Here is an 18,227-nt window from a genome sequence, read left to right as displayed (position 1 = left end):
GAGGAACAATCAGAGAAAAGGTATAATAGAAACAAGTCACCAATTCTACATTTATCACCCACTCCTGAGAAAAAATACTGACCGAATACTGACCAAATACTGATAGTGGGGCTGTGGCCTTACTGAGAGAAATACATCTCCAAGGCGACTTTTACACTTGTGTACATTGCTCAGCGTTTTAGAGAGGTGTAAATCTTCCCATTATATTTATTTCTCTTTAGGTTCCAATCTGGATTTTGGCTTAGGTGAAATACTCTTGTGCGGCCTAATTCTCTTTCATGTATGGTAACAAAAAGTAGGGGACAGATGGACATGGACAGCAATAGGACTGCAGGACCAGACTACGCAGGCTTGTAGTCTGTTACCATGGATTATACAAGTGTAGACACAAAACAATAGGAGTTATTAATGACTAGTTGTAAATTGCTTCATTTTTATTGGACTAATGAAAAAAAAAAGATAGATTTCTTTGCCACATGTAGCAGGTGCATTGCGGGTTAATAAACTGGGGATTTGGGAAATAAGGCACATTATTCCAGGGCCACCATTATGGGAATTGTTACACGAGTGGAAGCCATGGCAGGTATTCCTGTGTGATGTGTACTAAAGATCACAGACTGCAAGCTCGCTCCCCCTCGTGGTCACTAGTGGCTGCTGCGCCCGGTCACTACAGGCTCTTTCTGCGGCTGTCGGCAGACGTAGCTTCCGGTTCCGGTTGCGCCCGGAAGTTGTCTTCAGTTTGCTGTGTAATCGTCTCCGTGTTGTCGCTGCCGTTGCTCCTGTCTCTACCACCATGCCTGACTATCTGGGCTCCGACCAACGCAAGACAAAGGAGGAAGAGAAGGAGGATAAGCCCATACGAGGTGAGCGGCATCTGTGCGGCCTGTCCACACCTAGCGGCGGTTGTGATGAAGCGGTGCCGTGTTCCCCGACAGCGATCATTTACAACCCGCACTGGTCTTTGTTGGGCTTTGCATCATTATGCAGGCGATTTTACCCTTTAGTTAGGTAACAAGATCCCGTTTGATGATGCATAGTAGAAAACCTATGTGTGACTCGTTTTCTAGTATGTTGTCATGTTTCTAAGAATATTTTCAAACTTATATATGTATATATATTTTTTTATTCCAGCTCTGGATGAAGGGGACATTGCCCTTTTGAAAACCTATGTAAGTAGATGAATCTGTGTTGATCTGCAGTTAGTTACGACAGCTCAGTCACTCAACAGCTTTTAATGGGCTGTCTGATCAGTTTTGGTTTGGATCTGGCTTTTGGCTCCAATGGAAAATCGCAGATTTATCAGCTAGGGAATGTAATCTTTAGCAGCCATTCAGATGAATGTCTAGCTATGTAGTACATGGACTGTTAAAGTCAGCCAGAATGGATGTTTAATGCCAGTAAAGCCCTACGTGGGGATATGGGCAGTAGGTTGTTTTCAGGAAAACCCTTATATAAAGTTTTGTGTGCTTAAAGAAGATTTATACCCATGACACATTAAATTAAAGCGGTTGTCGGATACTAATTCTCTAATAACCCATCATTACTAAATAAACATTTATTTAAAGAATTTATCGTTCTGCCAATATCGCACCGCTACCAGTGATGTTTTGTTGGAATCATTCATACTTGCCTTGAAACGTCATCACTGAAATCACATTTAGGGGATGGTGTGAGCTGTAGTTGTACTAAGTGTGCACCCACTGGTTACTGCATGCATCAGCCTCAAAATGTGAGGTCAAAAATGACGATTTGCTCAAAGAAGCTCAAGGTGTGATGAACAGAACAGTATTGGATCTTTGTACAGAATGTCATGCAGCTAGATGCAATATTGGCAGGAAGCAAGTTTTTTTTTGTAATGCAAAGTCATTAGGGCTATGGACACCATGGCGTATTGTTTTTTTTAAAATTTTTTTGTGCATGTGATATAAAATTTTAATGCAAATGGTTTAGTTAGAAAAATGGTAACAGTTTTATTTTGTTCTCTGCAGTTTGCATGTATTACAATATACAGTGGTGGCCAAAAGTATTGGCACCCCTGCAATTCTGTCAGATAATACTCAGTTTCTTCCTGAAAATGATTGCAATCACAAATTCTTTGGTATTATTATCTTCATTTAATTTGTCTTCAATGAAAAAACACAAAAATAATTGTCCTAAAGCCAAATTAGATACAATTCCACACCAAACCTAAAAAAGGGGGTGGACAAAAGTATTGGCACTGTTGGAAAAATCATGTGATGCTTCTCTAACTCGTGTAATTAACAGCACCTGTAACTTACCTGTGGCACCTAACAGGTGTTGGCAAGAAATAAATCACACTTGCAGCCAGTTAACATGGATTAAAGTTGACTCAACCTCTGTCCTGTGTCCTTGTGTGTACCACATTGAGCATGGAGAAAAGAAAGAAGACCAAAGAACTGTCTGAGGACTTGAGAAACCAAATTGTGAGGAAGCATGAGCAATCTCAAGGCTACAAGTCCATCTCCAAAGACCTGAATGTTCCTGTGTCTTCCGTGCGCAGTGTCATCAAGAAGTTTAAAGCCCATGGCACTATGGCTAACCTCCCTAGATGTGGACGGAAAATAAAAATTGACGAGAGATTTCAACGCAAGATTGTGCGGATGGTGGATAAAGAACCTCGACTAACATCCAAACAAGTTCAAGCTGCCCTGCAGTCCGAGGGTGCAACAGTGTCAACCCGTACTATCCGTCAGCGTCTGAATGAAAAGGGACTGTATGGTAGGATACCCAGGAAGACCCCACTTCTTACCCCGAGACATAAAAAAGCCAGGCTGGAGTTTGCCAAAACTTACCTGAGAAAGCCTAAAACGTTTTGGAAGAATGTTCTCTGGTCAGATGAGACAAAAGTAGAGCTTTTTGGGAAAAAGCATCAACATAGAGTGTACAGGAAAAAAAAAGAGGCATTCAAAGAAAAGAACACGGTCCCTACAGTCAAACATGGCAGAGGTTCCCTGATGTTTTGGGGTTGCTTTGCTGCCTCTGGCACTGGAATGCTTGACCGTGTGCATGGCATTATGAAGTCTGAAGACTACCAACAAATTTTGCAGCATAATGTAGGGCCCAGTGCGAGAAAGCTGGGTCTCCCTCAGAGGTCATGGATCTTCCAGCAGGAGAATGACCCAAAACACACTTCCAAAAGCACCATAAAATGGTTTGAGAGAAAGCACTGGAGACTTCTAAGGTGGCCAGCAATGAGTCCAGACCTGAATCCCATAGAACACCTGTGGAGAGATCTCAAAATGGCAGTTTGGAGAAGGCACCCTTCAAATATCAGGGACCTGGAGCAGTTTGCCAAAGAAGAATGGTCTACAATTCCAGCAGAGCATTGTAAGAAACTCATTGATGGTTACCGGAAGCGGTTGTACGCAGTTATTTTGGCTAAAGGTTGTGCAACCAAGTATTAGGCTGAGGGTGCCAATACTATTGTCTGGCCCATTTTTGGAGTTTTGTGTGAAATGATTTGATTTTTGCTTCATTCTCTTTTGTGTTTTTTCCTTGCAAGCAAATTAAATGAAGATAATACCAAAGAATTTGTGATTGCAATCATTTTCAGGAAGAAACTGAGTATTATCTGACAGAATTGCAGGGGTGCCAATACTTTTGGCCACCACTGTACTGCAAACTGCTGAATGCCTTCAACCTCTCTCACCCTAAACTTTCAGCTTAGGCCAGTTTCATACATCCATGTTTCATGGCCTGAGTACAGACTGCGATATAAACTGGCTGCGGGATTCCTGACCTGAGCTAAATAGCCTTATATATAGATTTAGCAGTGAGCACAGGTCGGCAGCCTGGTATTGTACTACTTATACCAGGTTATTGAGCTTTTTTTCACCGCTGGAAGTAGTCACCACCACAGTATGCTCTCCTCGCTCAGAGCAGGTGTTTTTCCAGAGGTGAGAACAGCTCGGTAGCCTGGTATTAGTGGTACAAAGTCAGACTACTCGACCTATGCTCTTCACCGCTGTCCTGGACCTCCTGTCACCACTTGCTGCGAACACTGCATGAGTGGCGACGAGGATATTGTTGCTCAGAGCAGAGCTCTGGACTACAATAAAATGGTGCCTGGCTCCGCTCTACCGCTTCTTAATGAAATCCTATTGCAAAAATGATTTGTTAGCTCCAATTGTATGCATTTAAGTAAGAAATATGTTCCCAAAGGAGGACAATCCCTTTAACTATTTTGTCTGACATATGGATATAACCAGAAATTTATGGTGCAATTGGCCTATGATTACCCTATTGGATATTTATGGTTGTGTTACTTTTCTCCAATTCTCCCTGCCATATCTGAAGATTTTTAACTGGGGTCCTAAATGTTTAGTCAATAGTACGAGTGACTGAACATCTGGTTGCTCACCTGTCAGCTGTGTCTTTTGCCTAGACTCTGTGGGCTTACACATGCTAAGATTTAGCTTACTTCAGACTCTACTACGTGGAATCTAATCATTGCATTGAAAGAAAAATCACAAGTATTGTGTTGTCACAGGGACAAAGCACGTACTCTCGGCAAATTAAACAAGTGGAAGATGACATACAGCAGCTACTTAAGAAAATCAATGAGCTCACAGGTATGCCACATTTGTTTTTACTTGAATTGATTTGGAAAATGTATAGTTCACTGATTTACCACCTGTTCCTTTACAATAGGTATTAAGGAGTCTGATACGGGACTTGCCCCTCCAGCCTTGTGGGATTTGGCTGCTGATAAACAGACCCTCCAAAGTGAGCAGCCGCTGCAGGTTGCCAGGTAACAGCCCCTTTCTTTTATAATTTGTAGGTATATCTGTGCTTGTTAGCAGTTAGGCCTGGCCTGTACTACTTTACATTTCTTTGTGGTGACCCTATAGGGCCAGGCTTAGACTGCAGTTGGGTAAATGGTAACCAGGATATATATAAATCACATAAAGAGTTAATTAGGACACCTCCACAGTATCTGCCAACCGTTCATGTATCCCTTATGGGTATATGGGTGCAAGGTCATTGATGTCACGCGCCTTCTGTTGTGGAATTAAGCAATATTGGAGAACTCCTTTACTAGTAAAAACTGCTGCCTCTTTTAGTATATAGGGCACAATAACCTTGCATAGTGATGATGTCAGAGAGCATGCATTACATAAAGCATGGATTTTACCAGCTCGTGTGAATTTACACTTAATATTCTTAGACTAGACAGTGGCTTATGCTGAATGATAGATTTGGGTCAACTATAGACTTTGTCTAGCTTCATACCACCAATACCGGTTTTAGGGCATGCCACATTTTAAGCCTCTTCTCTTTCCCAGTTTGCCATGCCCACGTTTTGACTGAGACATGTAAAAAGTTCTTTTGACAAAGTGTTAAGGCCCCGTCACACTAAGCGAGATCGCTGCTGAGTCACAAGTTCAAGCTGCCCTGCAGTCCGAGGGTACAACAGTGTCAACCCGTACTATCCGTCAGCATCTGAATGAAAAGGGACTGTATGGTAGGATACCCAGGAAGACCCCACTTCTTACCCCGAGACATAAAAAAGCCAGGCTGGAGTTTGCCAAAACTTACCTGAGAAAGCCTAAAACGTTTTGGAAGAATGTTCTCTGGTCAGATGAGACAAAAGTAGAGCTTTTTGGGAAAAAGCATCAACATAGAGTGTACAGGAAAAAAAAGAGGCATTCAAAGAAAAGAACACGGTCCCTACAGTCAAACATGGCGGAGGTTCCCTGATGTTTTGGGGTTGCTTTGCTGCCTCTGGCACTGGACTGCTTGACCGTGTGCATGGCATTATGAAGTCTGAAGACTACCAACAAATTTTGCAGCATAATGTAGGGCCCAGTGTGAGAAAGCTGGGTCTCCCTCAGAGGTCATGGATCTTCCAGCAGGACAATGACCCAAAACACACTTCCAAAAACACCATAAAATGGTTTGAGAGAAAGCACTGGAGACTTCTAAGGTGGCCAGCAATGAGTCCAGAGATCGCTGCTGAGTCACAAGTTTTGTGTCGCAACGGCGACCTCAGCTGCGATCTCGCTATGTTTGACACGTAGCAGCGACCAGGCCCCTGCTGTGAGATCGCTGGTCGTGTCAGAATGGCCTGGACCTTTTTTTGATCATTGAGCTCCCGCTGGGTAGCATGCATCGGTGTGTTTGACACCTTACCAACAACCTCGTTGGCGACTCAGACACAGAAACACATAGGCGTGCATCGTTATACAGGTCGCTATGGGTCGCCGTATCGTTGCTGTTTCGTTGGGAAGACCTGCCTGTTTGACATCTCACCAGCGACCACATAGCGACGCAGCAACGATCCATGACAGGTCGTATCGTTGTCGGGATCGCTGTAGCGTCGCTAAGTGTGACGGGGCCTTTAAACAGGAACGTTAGTTTTTTGCAGCAGATTGAACTAGACGTCTGGTGCATTTATCTTTGTAAAACTTCCCTATTGTGTATTCCCTTTCCTTTTCCACGGGTTATAGTCTGTGTTGCTACAGGATGGCATCTGTCAGAGCCAATGACTATTTTATTTCCAGTTTTATTGTATTTACAGACAATTGTACCTTACAAACATGTACAAATTGTAATTGCTTATATATCCTTTTTTTTCAGATGCACAAAAATAATCAATGCTGACTCTGAGGACCCTAAATATATAATTAATGTGAAGCAGTTTGCAAAGTTTGTGGTAGACTTGAGTGACCAGGTTGCTCCTACAGACATAGAAGAAGGAATGAGAGTTGGGTATGTGTTTTTTTTTTTCTTCATGTACTGAGCAGTTAAAGCTTTCTTTTTTTTCCCTAAATATTTAAGGCATTTAAAAAAGGTTGCAGCCATAATCTGGCACTTGTTCCAGCACAGTAAGGATGTATTTAAGTGAAGGTTTTTTTTTTTTTTGTTTGTTTTTACTTTTTTTTTAAAAGGATCAAATATAATCACAAAGTTGACAATAGCAACAATAAATACAAATAAAAACAATTCATGATTACATCTTTGTGGCATATCTCGGGGCAGAGAGAAATTCTATGTTCTTGTGTCAGTCAAATGTTTGTTTCATTGTACTTTGAGGTTCCATTTGAATCCTCAAAAAAAAAGTGATTTAGACTGGACCCCCGTAAAGCCATAGAGTACAATTACGCAAACATCTGGCGGAAAGACCAATATGCTATGTTTAGTAATTGGGTATGAACCGCAGATTGCCACTTGATTCTTTGTCTGATATACTGTTCTCTATGTACAGCGTGGACAGAAACAAGTACCAGATCCATATCCCACTGCCTCCAAAGATTGACCCCACAGTGACTATGATGCAGGTAACTTTTTCATTGGTTAAATATGATACAACTGGTGTGAACTCAGCCTCTGCCTTTATTTTACTGTTATCACACTTTTTTATTACAATACAGTGTTTGTTTTCCTATATAGGTTGAAGAGAAACCTGATGTTACATATAGTGATGTTGGAGGCTGCAAAGAACAGATTGAAAAATTAAGAGAAGTTGTTGAAACTCCATTGCTACATGTAAGTATTTGTGTGGTAATTTCTACTGTGTTGCAGGTTTCCTAAAACACATCTGTTAGCGCCTGTGCAGAAGATCACTGAATACACAGGTGCTGGTGAGTCACGGGGACTTTCTCCCATAGGAGGGAGGATCGTGGAGGAAGTTAAACGCGTAGGTGTGGGATTACAGTGCTGCATCTGCACGTTGCAGGATACTGATGTACCGGGGAGGGGGGTACTATTATAATGAAGACTGGAGGCAGGGATTCCTTTTCCGGCCCGGGGCGCTCAAGTGATCATTAACCTAAAGATAAAATATAAGACTTCACAAAACAAGATCATTAATAGGAGGCATACAGGTAGGACTACATTAACATTTATATCACCTGTATGCCCATTTTAATATGTTACATACGTCCCAGGGGGTGACAGATTCCCTTTAAAGCGCATCGGGCGCCGTTACACTAATTGAAATGATACCTTAGTTGATGAAATCCGTCCTGTGGTTCTTTTTAATCTTTATTTTCAGTTTTGAGATGATATTCTTGTGCTTCGGGGCGGGCCTGTGGAGAGGGGCTTTATCTTGTGCGTTGCTTATATATTCACTTTTTTCAGCGTTTTGGACAGGTCACTGATCTTTCAGTGACCTGCCTCCTATTTTAAATCCTGCATGTGTAATTCTGTGGTTCAAATGAAGAAATTTACATTCAGCAAAATTGCGCCACTAGCGGCGCTTGCGCAGTAGCATCTATCGTTAAGCGATAGATGCTATTGCGCATGTGCGGACGCCTTCTTGCTGGAGGGGAAAAAAATTGGCTGCAGCAATATGGCTATTATATGTGAAGAAATATATCACTGAGCACAACGCGGGTTATCTTCAGCTTCATCCTCCTCCAATGTTTATTTTCCATTTGGGCACAGTCAGCCTCTGTGATAGTACATAATGGGGCGGGAAGAGGTTGTTAATGATAATATTCTATAGCTTTATATTTGCTTCTGAGTTTTTAGAGGAGAGTGTTGTAAATGCTGCCTGTATTTGGAGCCCAGCCTCCGCTAACACTGCTTTAGTTATATATTGGGTCGTATGCAGAAAGCTGCCTGTCAGTTAGGAACAGCTAGCCTAACTCTCATTATTACTATCGTTTGCACACCACAGCATCCTCTTCCTCGCACTGAAATTGACAGCGACTTGAAAAGTTAATTTTCAATTGTTTTAAATGAAGCAAGGACATCAGTAGTCAAGGAAATACTATAGGTTCCCATGATTGTAATACCTGTTATTTGTAATTTGGGACCTATTTGATACACCTTTCTCAGAACAAAACCTGAGCACATCCTGACCTGTGTTAAGTGATCTGCATTTTCAAGTTCTAGACCTATTCCTAATATGTTGTATATCTGTTTCCACAGCCAGAGCGATTTGTTAATCTGGGTATTGAGCCCCCAAAAGGAGTGCTTCTGTTTGGACCTCCCGGAACAGGAAAAACGCTCTGTGCACGTGCAGTTGCTAACAGAACCGACGCCTGCTTCATCAGAGTTATTGGCTCAGAACTGGTCCAGAAATATGTTGGAGAGGTTAGCTGCTGTTTTTTTTTTTTCCTATGATTGCCATAATTGGATACATATAGCGAGCCAATTAGACTGTTTTTTACTTGTCTGTTCTATTCTTTTCGTCTCTCCATAGGGTGCACGAATGGTTCGTGAATTGTTTGAGATGGCCCGGACCAAGAAAGCCTGTCTTATTTTCTTTGATGAAATTGATGCTATTGGTGGTATGTATTTGCCAGTATTTTTGTAAGAATTTTACTATTTTTCACACTTCAAGATTCGGAAACCGTGCAGTGGTTTAAAAAAAAAAGGCTAGAAATATAGCTTAAATTACAGAAAAAAATGCCAACGGCAGAAGCGACGGCACAACTACCAGCAAAGCCGCTTCAGGGAATTACACTTGGCTTTTTTCTTAAGCAATGTCATCTAGGAGAACCTCTATAGGTCCACCGACATCTTTAAGGTGGTGTGTGCACATATCCTTCTAAGCCTCGCAGCCTGCCCATGCAATCGCGAACATCGACGTGTACAGCGTGGCTGCAGAGGGGAGAACTCACTTAAAGGTTGGCTTAGCACTGTTGGGTTGTAGCTCTGGGGTCCTGGGTTCAAATCCCACCAATGGCAACATGTAGAGACAATGATGATGATGTCTGTATAAACGAGTTAAATAGATAAGTGTTCTCCAGGATCTAATTAGTGATAACCTATGTACTGGATAGGTCATCAGTATGAGATCTTTGGGTGTCTAACATCCAGCACACCCACTTATCAGCTGAAAAAGGCTAAAACTAAGCAACGTACAGGCATAAAATGGCAGCCCGGTACAGTTTTTTATGGCACCAAATGAGTGCTGCACTTTACCTCCCATTATTGTGAATGTATTACAGTACTCAGCGGTGGCCACCAAACAATGTATGGGGCTTCTGTGTTCCGCCCATGCATTGCTTTGTTCTGGCTGCTGCCGGAGGAGTTTTCAGGTGGATTGGTTTAGGTGTCAGACTGGCATCAATCTGGTATTGAAATAGGTCATCAATTGAGAAGTGACAGGCGAGCGCTCGCCTGCCTGATTGTCACTTCTATTTAGAAGTGGGCGTGGGAGCGCAGTGACAGTAACACAGCGGCGAGCATGGAGCACATACAGAGCAACTGTAAATATTGACAAATGGCAAATGCTCAGTATAGCCCAGCCCCTGAACGAGACATCCCGGATGACCATCTGTTTAAAGGTGGGGGGAGCCGTTGCAGCAGTGACCGCAGCTACGGCCTCTGATGTCTCACTTAGAATTCCCAGTGCGTGCTGGGAGACTCAAACAAACAAAAAAAAAACGATACGACACGAAGTTGGAGTAGAGAGGGAAGGGTAAGGAATTTTTAATTGAAGTATATTAGAAAAGTGCTTAGTTTTCTTGTTTTGTTTTTACATTTAAATATAGCATATTTGCAATTTTCATTCTATAATATTCACTGCGGCCTAGTCTCTGGAAAATGCCATTGGGGTCGAAATGGTTACTACACCCATAAATGAATTTCCCGAGTGTAGTTTGCAAAATCTGATCAACTTTTGAGGATTTCTGCTCTGCAAGTGTCGTCCACAAACTATTAGTGCCAAACAGCGATTTTTTTTTTTTTTTTTTTTTTTTCCATTGTGCGTCCTGCTGTGTGCACAAACTATAGTTTCCAAGCACATTCAGTTTGTCACACTCTGGAGAAATTGCATTACTTGTTAAAATGAAAAATGTGGGTTTTTTGTGAAAAAAAGCTTTTAAGTCAGAAAACTGATGTAAAAAGCTTTGAAAAGTTGCCAATTGGGGTCATAATTCTTAATTTTTACATCCCAATGTTATAAACTTTTTTGAACACCTGTGGGTCCAAAAAGGTCATGACATCAATTGTGGGCGGCTTCTGCTGTTTTGGCACCTTGGGACACAACAAAAGCAACATGGCATCCGCAATCCAGTTAAAATTGTGCTCAGTCACATTTCATACCTTTCCTTCTGTGCCATGCCAATAGCACAAACAGTAGATACCAACCACATTTGGGCATTGCTGCGTTCTGAAGAAATTGTGTAACAAAATTTGGGGTGCATTTTCTCTTAAAGCTTGTGTAAAAGAAAAATGTTGATGCTTAGAGCCACATTTTAGATAGAAGAATGTAATTTTTAATTTCACTTTGCATTAATTCCTGTGACGCACCTGAAGGCTGTTTTGTATACTTTTGATTGGTGCAATTGTTAAAATATCTATTTTTAGTTTTGGCCCCTTAATGTTGCTTCAAAGCTAAATAGGTCTGTAAAAAATAGGATGTTAAAATTTAACCTATAAATCTAACAAAATAAGGGCGTTTCAAAATGATGTCGATGTAAATTTAGACACATGGGAAATGTTATTTATTAACTATTTTGTATGGAATGACTCTGTTATAAGGGCATAAAGATTTAAAATCAATTTCTTTTTAAATTTTCACCAAATTTTTGATATTTTCATGAATAAACCTAAATATTATTGAACTGAATTTACCACTGAAGTAGAAATTGTCACAAAAAAACGATCTCAAAATTGCTGGGATTGAAAAAATCATTCCAAAGTAAAGTGACATGTCCAATTTGAAAAACGGGGCTCTGTCAGGAAGGTCAAAATGGAGTTTAGCGATAAGGGCTTACACCTGACTGAAAATATATTATGTATATCCAATCTGTGCTTTGTTCGTCTAGCAATATGTAGACAATTCCAGAACTTGATGAGTTCCTGTTTTGTTAGGTGCTCGCTTTGATGATGGAGCAGGGGGTGATAATGAAGTCCAGAGAACTATGCTGGAACTCATCAATCAGTTGGATGGATTTGATCCAAGAGGAAATATTAAAGTATTAATGGCCACAAACAGACCAGATACATTGGACCCTGCCCTCATGCGTCCTGGTAGGCTGGACAGAAAAATTGAATTCAGTTTACCTGATCTTGAGGTAAAGATAAAAATTTCAACACTATATCATAACTTTCTTCAATATATCTACAGCTTTTGAGTTTTGTTAAGAAATGTCTGTATTTTCACCTAAAAATCACTTTTGTAATTTCGTGTATTTTACAAATTTTTCTCTGTTTATCTTCTGCATGTTCTATGTAAAACAATACATAGTGAACGGCCATGCTGGTCACACCTTGCTATCAGATCAGTCAGAGTTTATCTGATTGCTTGGTTTTCAGCAGCTGGTGTTTTCCCCTAAATCGGGTGGGGAACCTCAGACCGCGATGACTATTTCTGTCTCCCAGGCAGGTTCCACAAGTGCTTGGGCTGGCAGCTGTGTTTTGATGGGCACCAGCATTTTAATATCTTCTTGCTCTGTGAGCACACACACACACATATGGTGGTTACTACTGAACACTGAGGTGCATGCAATGAAAGATTACGTCCTGACACCAGTGCCAGCTTCAAGATGTACTTTGTGGGTGGAGTTAGTGCACAAGTTGTACGGCCCCGAAGGATGGTTGAAATATCCAAATGGCCCTTGGCAGAAAAAAGGTTCCCCACCCCTGCTCTAAATGATCTTTTAAGTTTAAAGGGGATATACGGGACATGCTGATTGACAGCCGTCTATCCGCTGCCTAAGTGGGGGAAGCCAGCTGTCAATCAGCATGACACCAGTAGTTCCTCCATGTCAACAGGAAGAGAAACTGCTGCTCTGTTGACACGTAGTAGCTGAACCTCTGGCAGGAGCAGTCAATGACCGGTGCTGGGTACAACAGACAGGTAGTTGCCTCTGTTAGCAACTACATGCCTTTAAAAAAAAAAAAAAGTCCCGGATATCACTTTTAATATTGATCAAATCAAAGTTGGAGACCATAGAAGATACTGTAGAGTCTAGACAGAGGCAATAGACAAAATGACAAATTAAGGAATGGCATGCTGCAGATTTCTATGCACTGATATACACAGAAGCTAAGTAGCGGAAATGTATTTTTATAAAACCCAATAATAAGTGACTTTTAGCATCAAATTTGTGCACCTGTACAATACCAGTCAAAAGTAAACACGCCTGTTTATGCAATCAATCTCCTTGTTCTTATAGGAATATGCACATTGTAGATTCAGACTGATGGCTGCAAAACATATGGAAACAAGGAGTAAAGCAACATGTGGGAAACAAACCAGAATATGTATGATAACTCTTAGATTCCTCAAAAGCCCCTATTCCCCTCCCTTTTATTCTGATGAGCGCTTTACACAACCCCTTGGCATTCTCTCAAACAGGTAGTAAGTAATATGTAGTTAATAAAACTAAGGGTCCATTTACACATGCCCACCAGCGACATGATACGACTGTCAATCGGTAAGCTTTTACTGATCGGCGATCTTTTGACTGCCTGTTTGCACAAGCAGACCAAAGTGATACTGCTACATCGCTAAATGCGCAAAGGCTGCCATTGTTCTTGGCAGTGCAAGTACTATTTACAGAGGACAATTTACTGCTGAGAACAATGATCTTTAACAAGCAAAACAGTCATTAAAGAGAACCTGTCAGCAAGATTTTGCAAAGTAAAGTACACACACAGCCATATTGGCACTGGGCTACTGATTTAAAATGATTCCTGCAGGGAAGAGATCCGTTTTGTGGATTTTGTGTAATCTTCGTGTGAAATTTTAATTTAATGATATCTTCATTCATTGTGGTGGGCCTGTGGGAAGGGTCTTATCTTGGTACTCTTGTCCCTTATTCATCTTCCTGTTTGAATGACAGATCACTGATCAGTTAACCCCTTTTTCTTAGTCTGCACATGTGCCGCCCACTGCCTTCCCTAGCAAGAGGTTTTTAGCAGTAGCGATATGTCTTCTCTTCGGCACGCACACTGTTTGCAGAGACCTGAGCGGGAGTGCGCCGAAAAGAAAACATATCGCTGCTGCTCAAAACATCTCGCTAGTGAAGGCAGTGGGCAGCACATGTGCAGACTAAGAAAAAGGGGATAATTTGAAGATGTGACTGCGCCGTCGGCGCCATTTTGTTGGAGACAATGTTTCTGTTTACATACCACAGCAATTATTGTGCCAGCTCAATATTTAAAATAAGAGGCAGGTCCTTGATGGATCAGTGACCTGTCATTCATACAGGAGGATGAATAAGGGACCAGAGCACCAAGAAAAGACCCTGCCCCCACAGTCCAGCTCCGATGCATGAAGATATAATTAAGATTACACAAAACTGATTTATTCACCGCAGGTATCATTTTAATCAGTATCCCAGCCCCAAAATGGCTGTGTACCAGGGTTGTGGAGTCGGTATAAAATGGACCGACTCCTAAAATATATATAATAAATTGGTAGAGTATTACAATGCAGTATGTGCTGTAAATGTTTTCATAAGAATCTGGGAAAGTTATGAAATGTCCTATAAATGTCTGTTCTGTTCAGGATATAAAGATCTCTGCTTTTAGTTGAGATGAATCTGTGCTGCACTTTATGTAGACGCTCAGTAGTGAGGTAGAGCTGTGGAGTCTGAGTCAGGGAAATTGAGGAGTTGGAGGTTTGGCTTACAGACTCCACAGCTCTAGTGTGTACTATACTTTGCAAAATCCTGCTGAGGGGTTCTCTTTAAGTGATCTGTAGCCTGTTTATATGGTAAACTAATTGTAAATAAGCATTTTTATAAATGCTCGTTTCACTATTATCTTTCAGTGTAAATGACCCATAAGGTTTAACACTCTGGTTTGTTTCACCCGTGTTCCTTTACTCCTTCTTTCTATATGTGTTCCTTCCTGGTTTTGCTGCTTTCAGTATGAATCTACAATGTGGACATTGCAGTATGAACAAGGCAAACCATTGCATGAACAGGCGTATCCAAATGTTTCACTGGTACTGTAAATACAAAAAAAAACTCAAAAGCTGGACAGAGCCTGTGAGACACCTTCACACTGACCACATTTATTAAGTGACATTTACCCAATTGCAAAGGTACAGCTAGCCTACTTTATGCAGATTTTAGACTGCAAGTTCCCTTCTTTTATTATTCTGTCACAACATACTGCCAATGATTTGTTAAAATGCTACATTTTCATCACTAGGGCCTGTGTGGTGTACAGACTTTGTCCCCAATTCATCAAGCCCGGCATTTTTCACACTGGTCTTGATGTGGGGGTGTGTTGGGGTCAGACACTCCTGACTCTGTAGGATCAACACTCCTAAGTTGTCTATATGGGCATGCCGGTCATAGGAAGCTGAATAAAATCTTGATATCTGTTTTATACCAGAGAAATCCAGGTTTTTCGTATATGTAAATGAGCTGTTAAGAACTATGGTCCAGACACTGATCTGCATGAGAATCTGCCTCCAGAGATTATTGGAAATGAAATGGGAAGTTACCAGTGTGATGTGTGATGGCCGCTCTCTGCTCTCCTGATCTCACTGCAGAGCTGTGTGTGGTTATACCTGACACATCTGCAGCTTCCATCTCACTGGCAGCCAGTTGCAATAATGTTGCAACACAGCAGAGCTGTGAGAGCTGCAGCAAATTTGTTTTGTAAGGAGACAAAGTTCAACTCTACTGCACTGTGTTAGTTACATGTCTCACACTGGTAACGACTCCTTTTATTTAAAATTAGCTCTGGAGGCAGATCCTCAGGGAGACTTGTGTCCGGCTCATAGCTCTTAACAGCTCATTTACATCTAAGAAAATATGGACTTCTCTGGAATAAGACATCGGATTACAAATATCAAGACAAGGTATGATTTTATTTATCTTCCTATGACCTACATGCCCATGTAGACGGCTTAGGAGGATTGATCCTACTGACAGATTCAATTTAATGAATCGGGAGCATCTGGCAAGTGTGTGCCTCCGTGTGCTTTGCCACAACTCGTACTACAGTCAGGGATTTTTAGCATGAGGAACACCACATCTTTTCATAAATTAGATGTACCGTGATGTCATGCCCCACTCCGCCCATTTTAGCGGAGTTAGGAGAGACTAGCGTAAAAAGATGCCAAAAGTCGCAACATTTTTGCACTACTCCGCGTTGCTCAAAAATTGTGACTTTTCAAAACCATTTACTCCAGTATTTTGTGAAAATTGCTTTGATGAATCAAGGCCCATGTTATGCAACCTTTTATAAAGTCAATATCTGAATCCCATATATAAGCAGCAAGCTTTGCCCACTTTTTCACTTCTGTTTATTTGCACATTTAGGTTTTGAATGCTTTGCAGCGGAGTAGACACGATTTGAGAAGTGTACCAAAAAAAGGGCGCAAATACATTCATACATGTGTTTATATTTTTTAAAAGGTCTGACTGTGAAGGTTTCTTTATAGTGCTACTGTTTAACAATAAAGTTGTATTACAGTTTGAGCCAGAAATGAGCCAAATATCAGACTATTTGATTAAATAAATTTCCTTTTATTTGTTAACCTAACCAATGCATTATTTTTTTTTACTTTTTAAGGGACGAACACATATATTTAAAATTCATGCCCGATCTATGAGTGTAGAAAGAGATATCAGATTTGAGCTGCTGGCACGTCTATGTCCAAACAGCACAGGTAAATCTTTTACAAGGTAGCTTGGTCATTACCTAATGTGTTAATATGTGAAGCGCAAATATAAATATGCCATACTATGTTTGTGACCTTTTCTTTCTAGGTGCTGAAATCCGCAGCGTGTGTACTGAAGCAGGAATGTTTGCGATTAGAGCACGCCGAAAAGTGGCAACAGAGAAAGATTTCTTGGAGGCCGTAAACAAGGTTATCAAATCATATGCAAAATTCAGTGCTACACCTAGATATATGACCTACAATTAAACCTTTATTGACAATGTATTGCCAGATCACAGTTTGTGACCCAGTTAAAGTTGCGATTTAAATATTGCCTTTAGACATGTTGTGTAATTGAGTAACTTTTTTTTTAATCATTTTGTCCAGCATGGTAAAGCATGAAATCACTTTATTAGAGCAATTGTCCTCATTCCTGTGTGAAAAAAATGCATGTAAGTGGCTTCCTTTTTTTCCCCAGTCTGCTTGTTTTGAGCTGCATTGATATCAGAATGTACTCATTTAAACACACGTGCAGCTAAAGGTAGGCAAATACAATGGGAAAACAGGAGTCCAGAAGCCACTTGCATGCATTTTCTATTTTTTACAGGAATGAGGCAAATCCCCTGAACGTGATTCGCAAAGTTTCAGAACTTTCTATGCTGGATCAAATTAGTTAAAAAAAAGCCTTACAGTAATAACTTAAAGTAACTAAACTTTATTTGTTTAACATAAAACATGTGAAATCACTTTTTCTGACATTGTTTGTAACCAATAAAATGAATGAGAAAACATGTTAAGTTGTCAAATCATTTTATTTTAATTGGAGAAGTTATTTGTCCATATTCTCATCAGGCAAGTTCACTTTGTAGTATTTAACATAAAAATATATATCTAGAAAAATAGACTATTGGCAAATAACATAACACTAACATTTTCAAATATTTCAGTAAACACAATATTTAGAATATTTATTAAAACCTCTGTAGCACTTTCAGATGTAAGTAATATTGGGAGCTTGTGACTGACTGAATTAACTGGTGGCGATTGTAGTTGTATTTCTTTTTTAATATGATTGACAGACCCTGGGACCTTCTTAATGAGGCATTTGTTGTGCTATAAAATCATGGTAAAATTATGTTGGTAAGGACTTGGCCATAATAATGATAGCACAGATACTGATTTAAAGCAACCTCCTAGAGGAAATGTTTCCTGAAAAATCTAGAACTTACTCATACTAGTATAAGCATAGCTCCACCTATGTCCCTGTTTCATTGTCAATCCCAGCAGCTCTTTTCCGGTTTGTGCTCGACACAGGAGCATTTCTTGTGGAAGTACAGTATCTGTACTTTGCTGATACATGTGTATTAGTAAGCTATATAGATTTCAGGAACACATGTATGTATTTTCCTTCATCTGAACTTTACTGAACATTGATTTAAAAAAAATATATATATATATATATATATATATATATTCGCCATTATAGAAGTCATACGGTCACTGACCAGACATATATCCAAATGTGCATTATAACCATGTGTATGGAAATACATTTTATGTTTGTAGTACAAGATAAAGTAGATGGGAATTTTTTTTTTTTTGCCAGACTTTGGCCCCAATTCATCATTTGCATTTCTTTTTAAGTCACTTTCCTGTTTTGCATTTTATTAGTTGCCGT

At 40.4% G+C, this 18,227-nt stretch overlaps 1 protein-coding gene across 1 annotated transcript; it reads left to right on the top strand.

Moving 5' to 3' along the window:
• Positions 1-684: 684 nt before the first annotated feature.
• On the top strand, positions 685-17,340 carry PSMC2 (proteasome 26S subunit, ATPase 2). Its single transcript, XM_073652266.1, has 12 exons — positions 685-863; positions 1,132-1,169; positions 4,511-4,592; positions 4,672-4,771; positions 6,601-6,732; positions 7,229-7,301; positions 7,414-7,509; positions 8,899-9,063; positions 9,173-9,260; positions 11,794-11,996; positions 16,462-16,558; positions 16,659-17,340. Exons 1-12 carry the CDS (start codon positions 794-796, stop codon positions 16,814-16,816), a joined length of 1,302 nt encoding a protein of 433 aa, XP_073508367.1. The 5' UTR covers positions 685-793; the 3' UTR covers positions 16,817-17,340.
• The last annotated feature ends 887 nt before the right edge of the window (positions 17,341-18,227 follow it).

Source organism: Phyllobates terribilis, unplaced genomic scaffold, assembly GCF_046119375.1.
Source record: "Phyllobates terribilis strain yellow unplaced genomic scaffold, ASM4611937v1 Scaffold_11__3_contigs__length_659146591, whole genome shotgun sequence".
NCBI lineage: Eukaryota > Metazoa > Chordata > Amphibia > Anura > Dendrobatidae > Phyllobates > Phyllobates terribilis.
This window is presented reverse-complemented; position numbering and strand designations above follow the sequence as displayed.

Excerpts from the sequence above, each read along its gene's own strand:
- PSMC2 (XM_073652266.1), top strand. The coding sequence starts at position 794 with ATGCCTGACTATCTGGGCTCCGACCAACGCAAGACAAAGGAGGAAGAG. Across the intron at positions 864-1,131 it reads GGAGGATAAGCCCATACGAG|CTCTGGATGAAGGGGACATT; the intron begins GTGAGCGGCATC and ends TTTTTATTCCAG. Across the intron at positions 9,064-9,172 it reads TCCAGAAATATGTTGGAGAG|GGTGCACGAATGGTTCGTGA; the intron begins GTTAGCTGCTGT and ends GTCTCTCCATAG.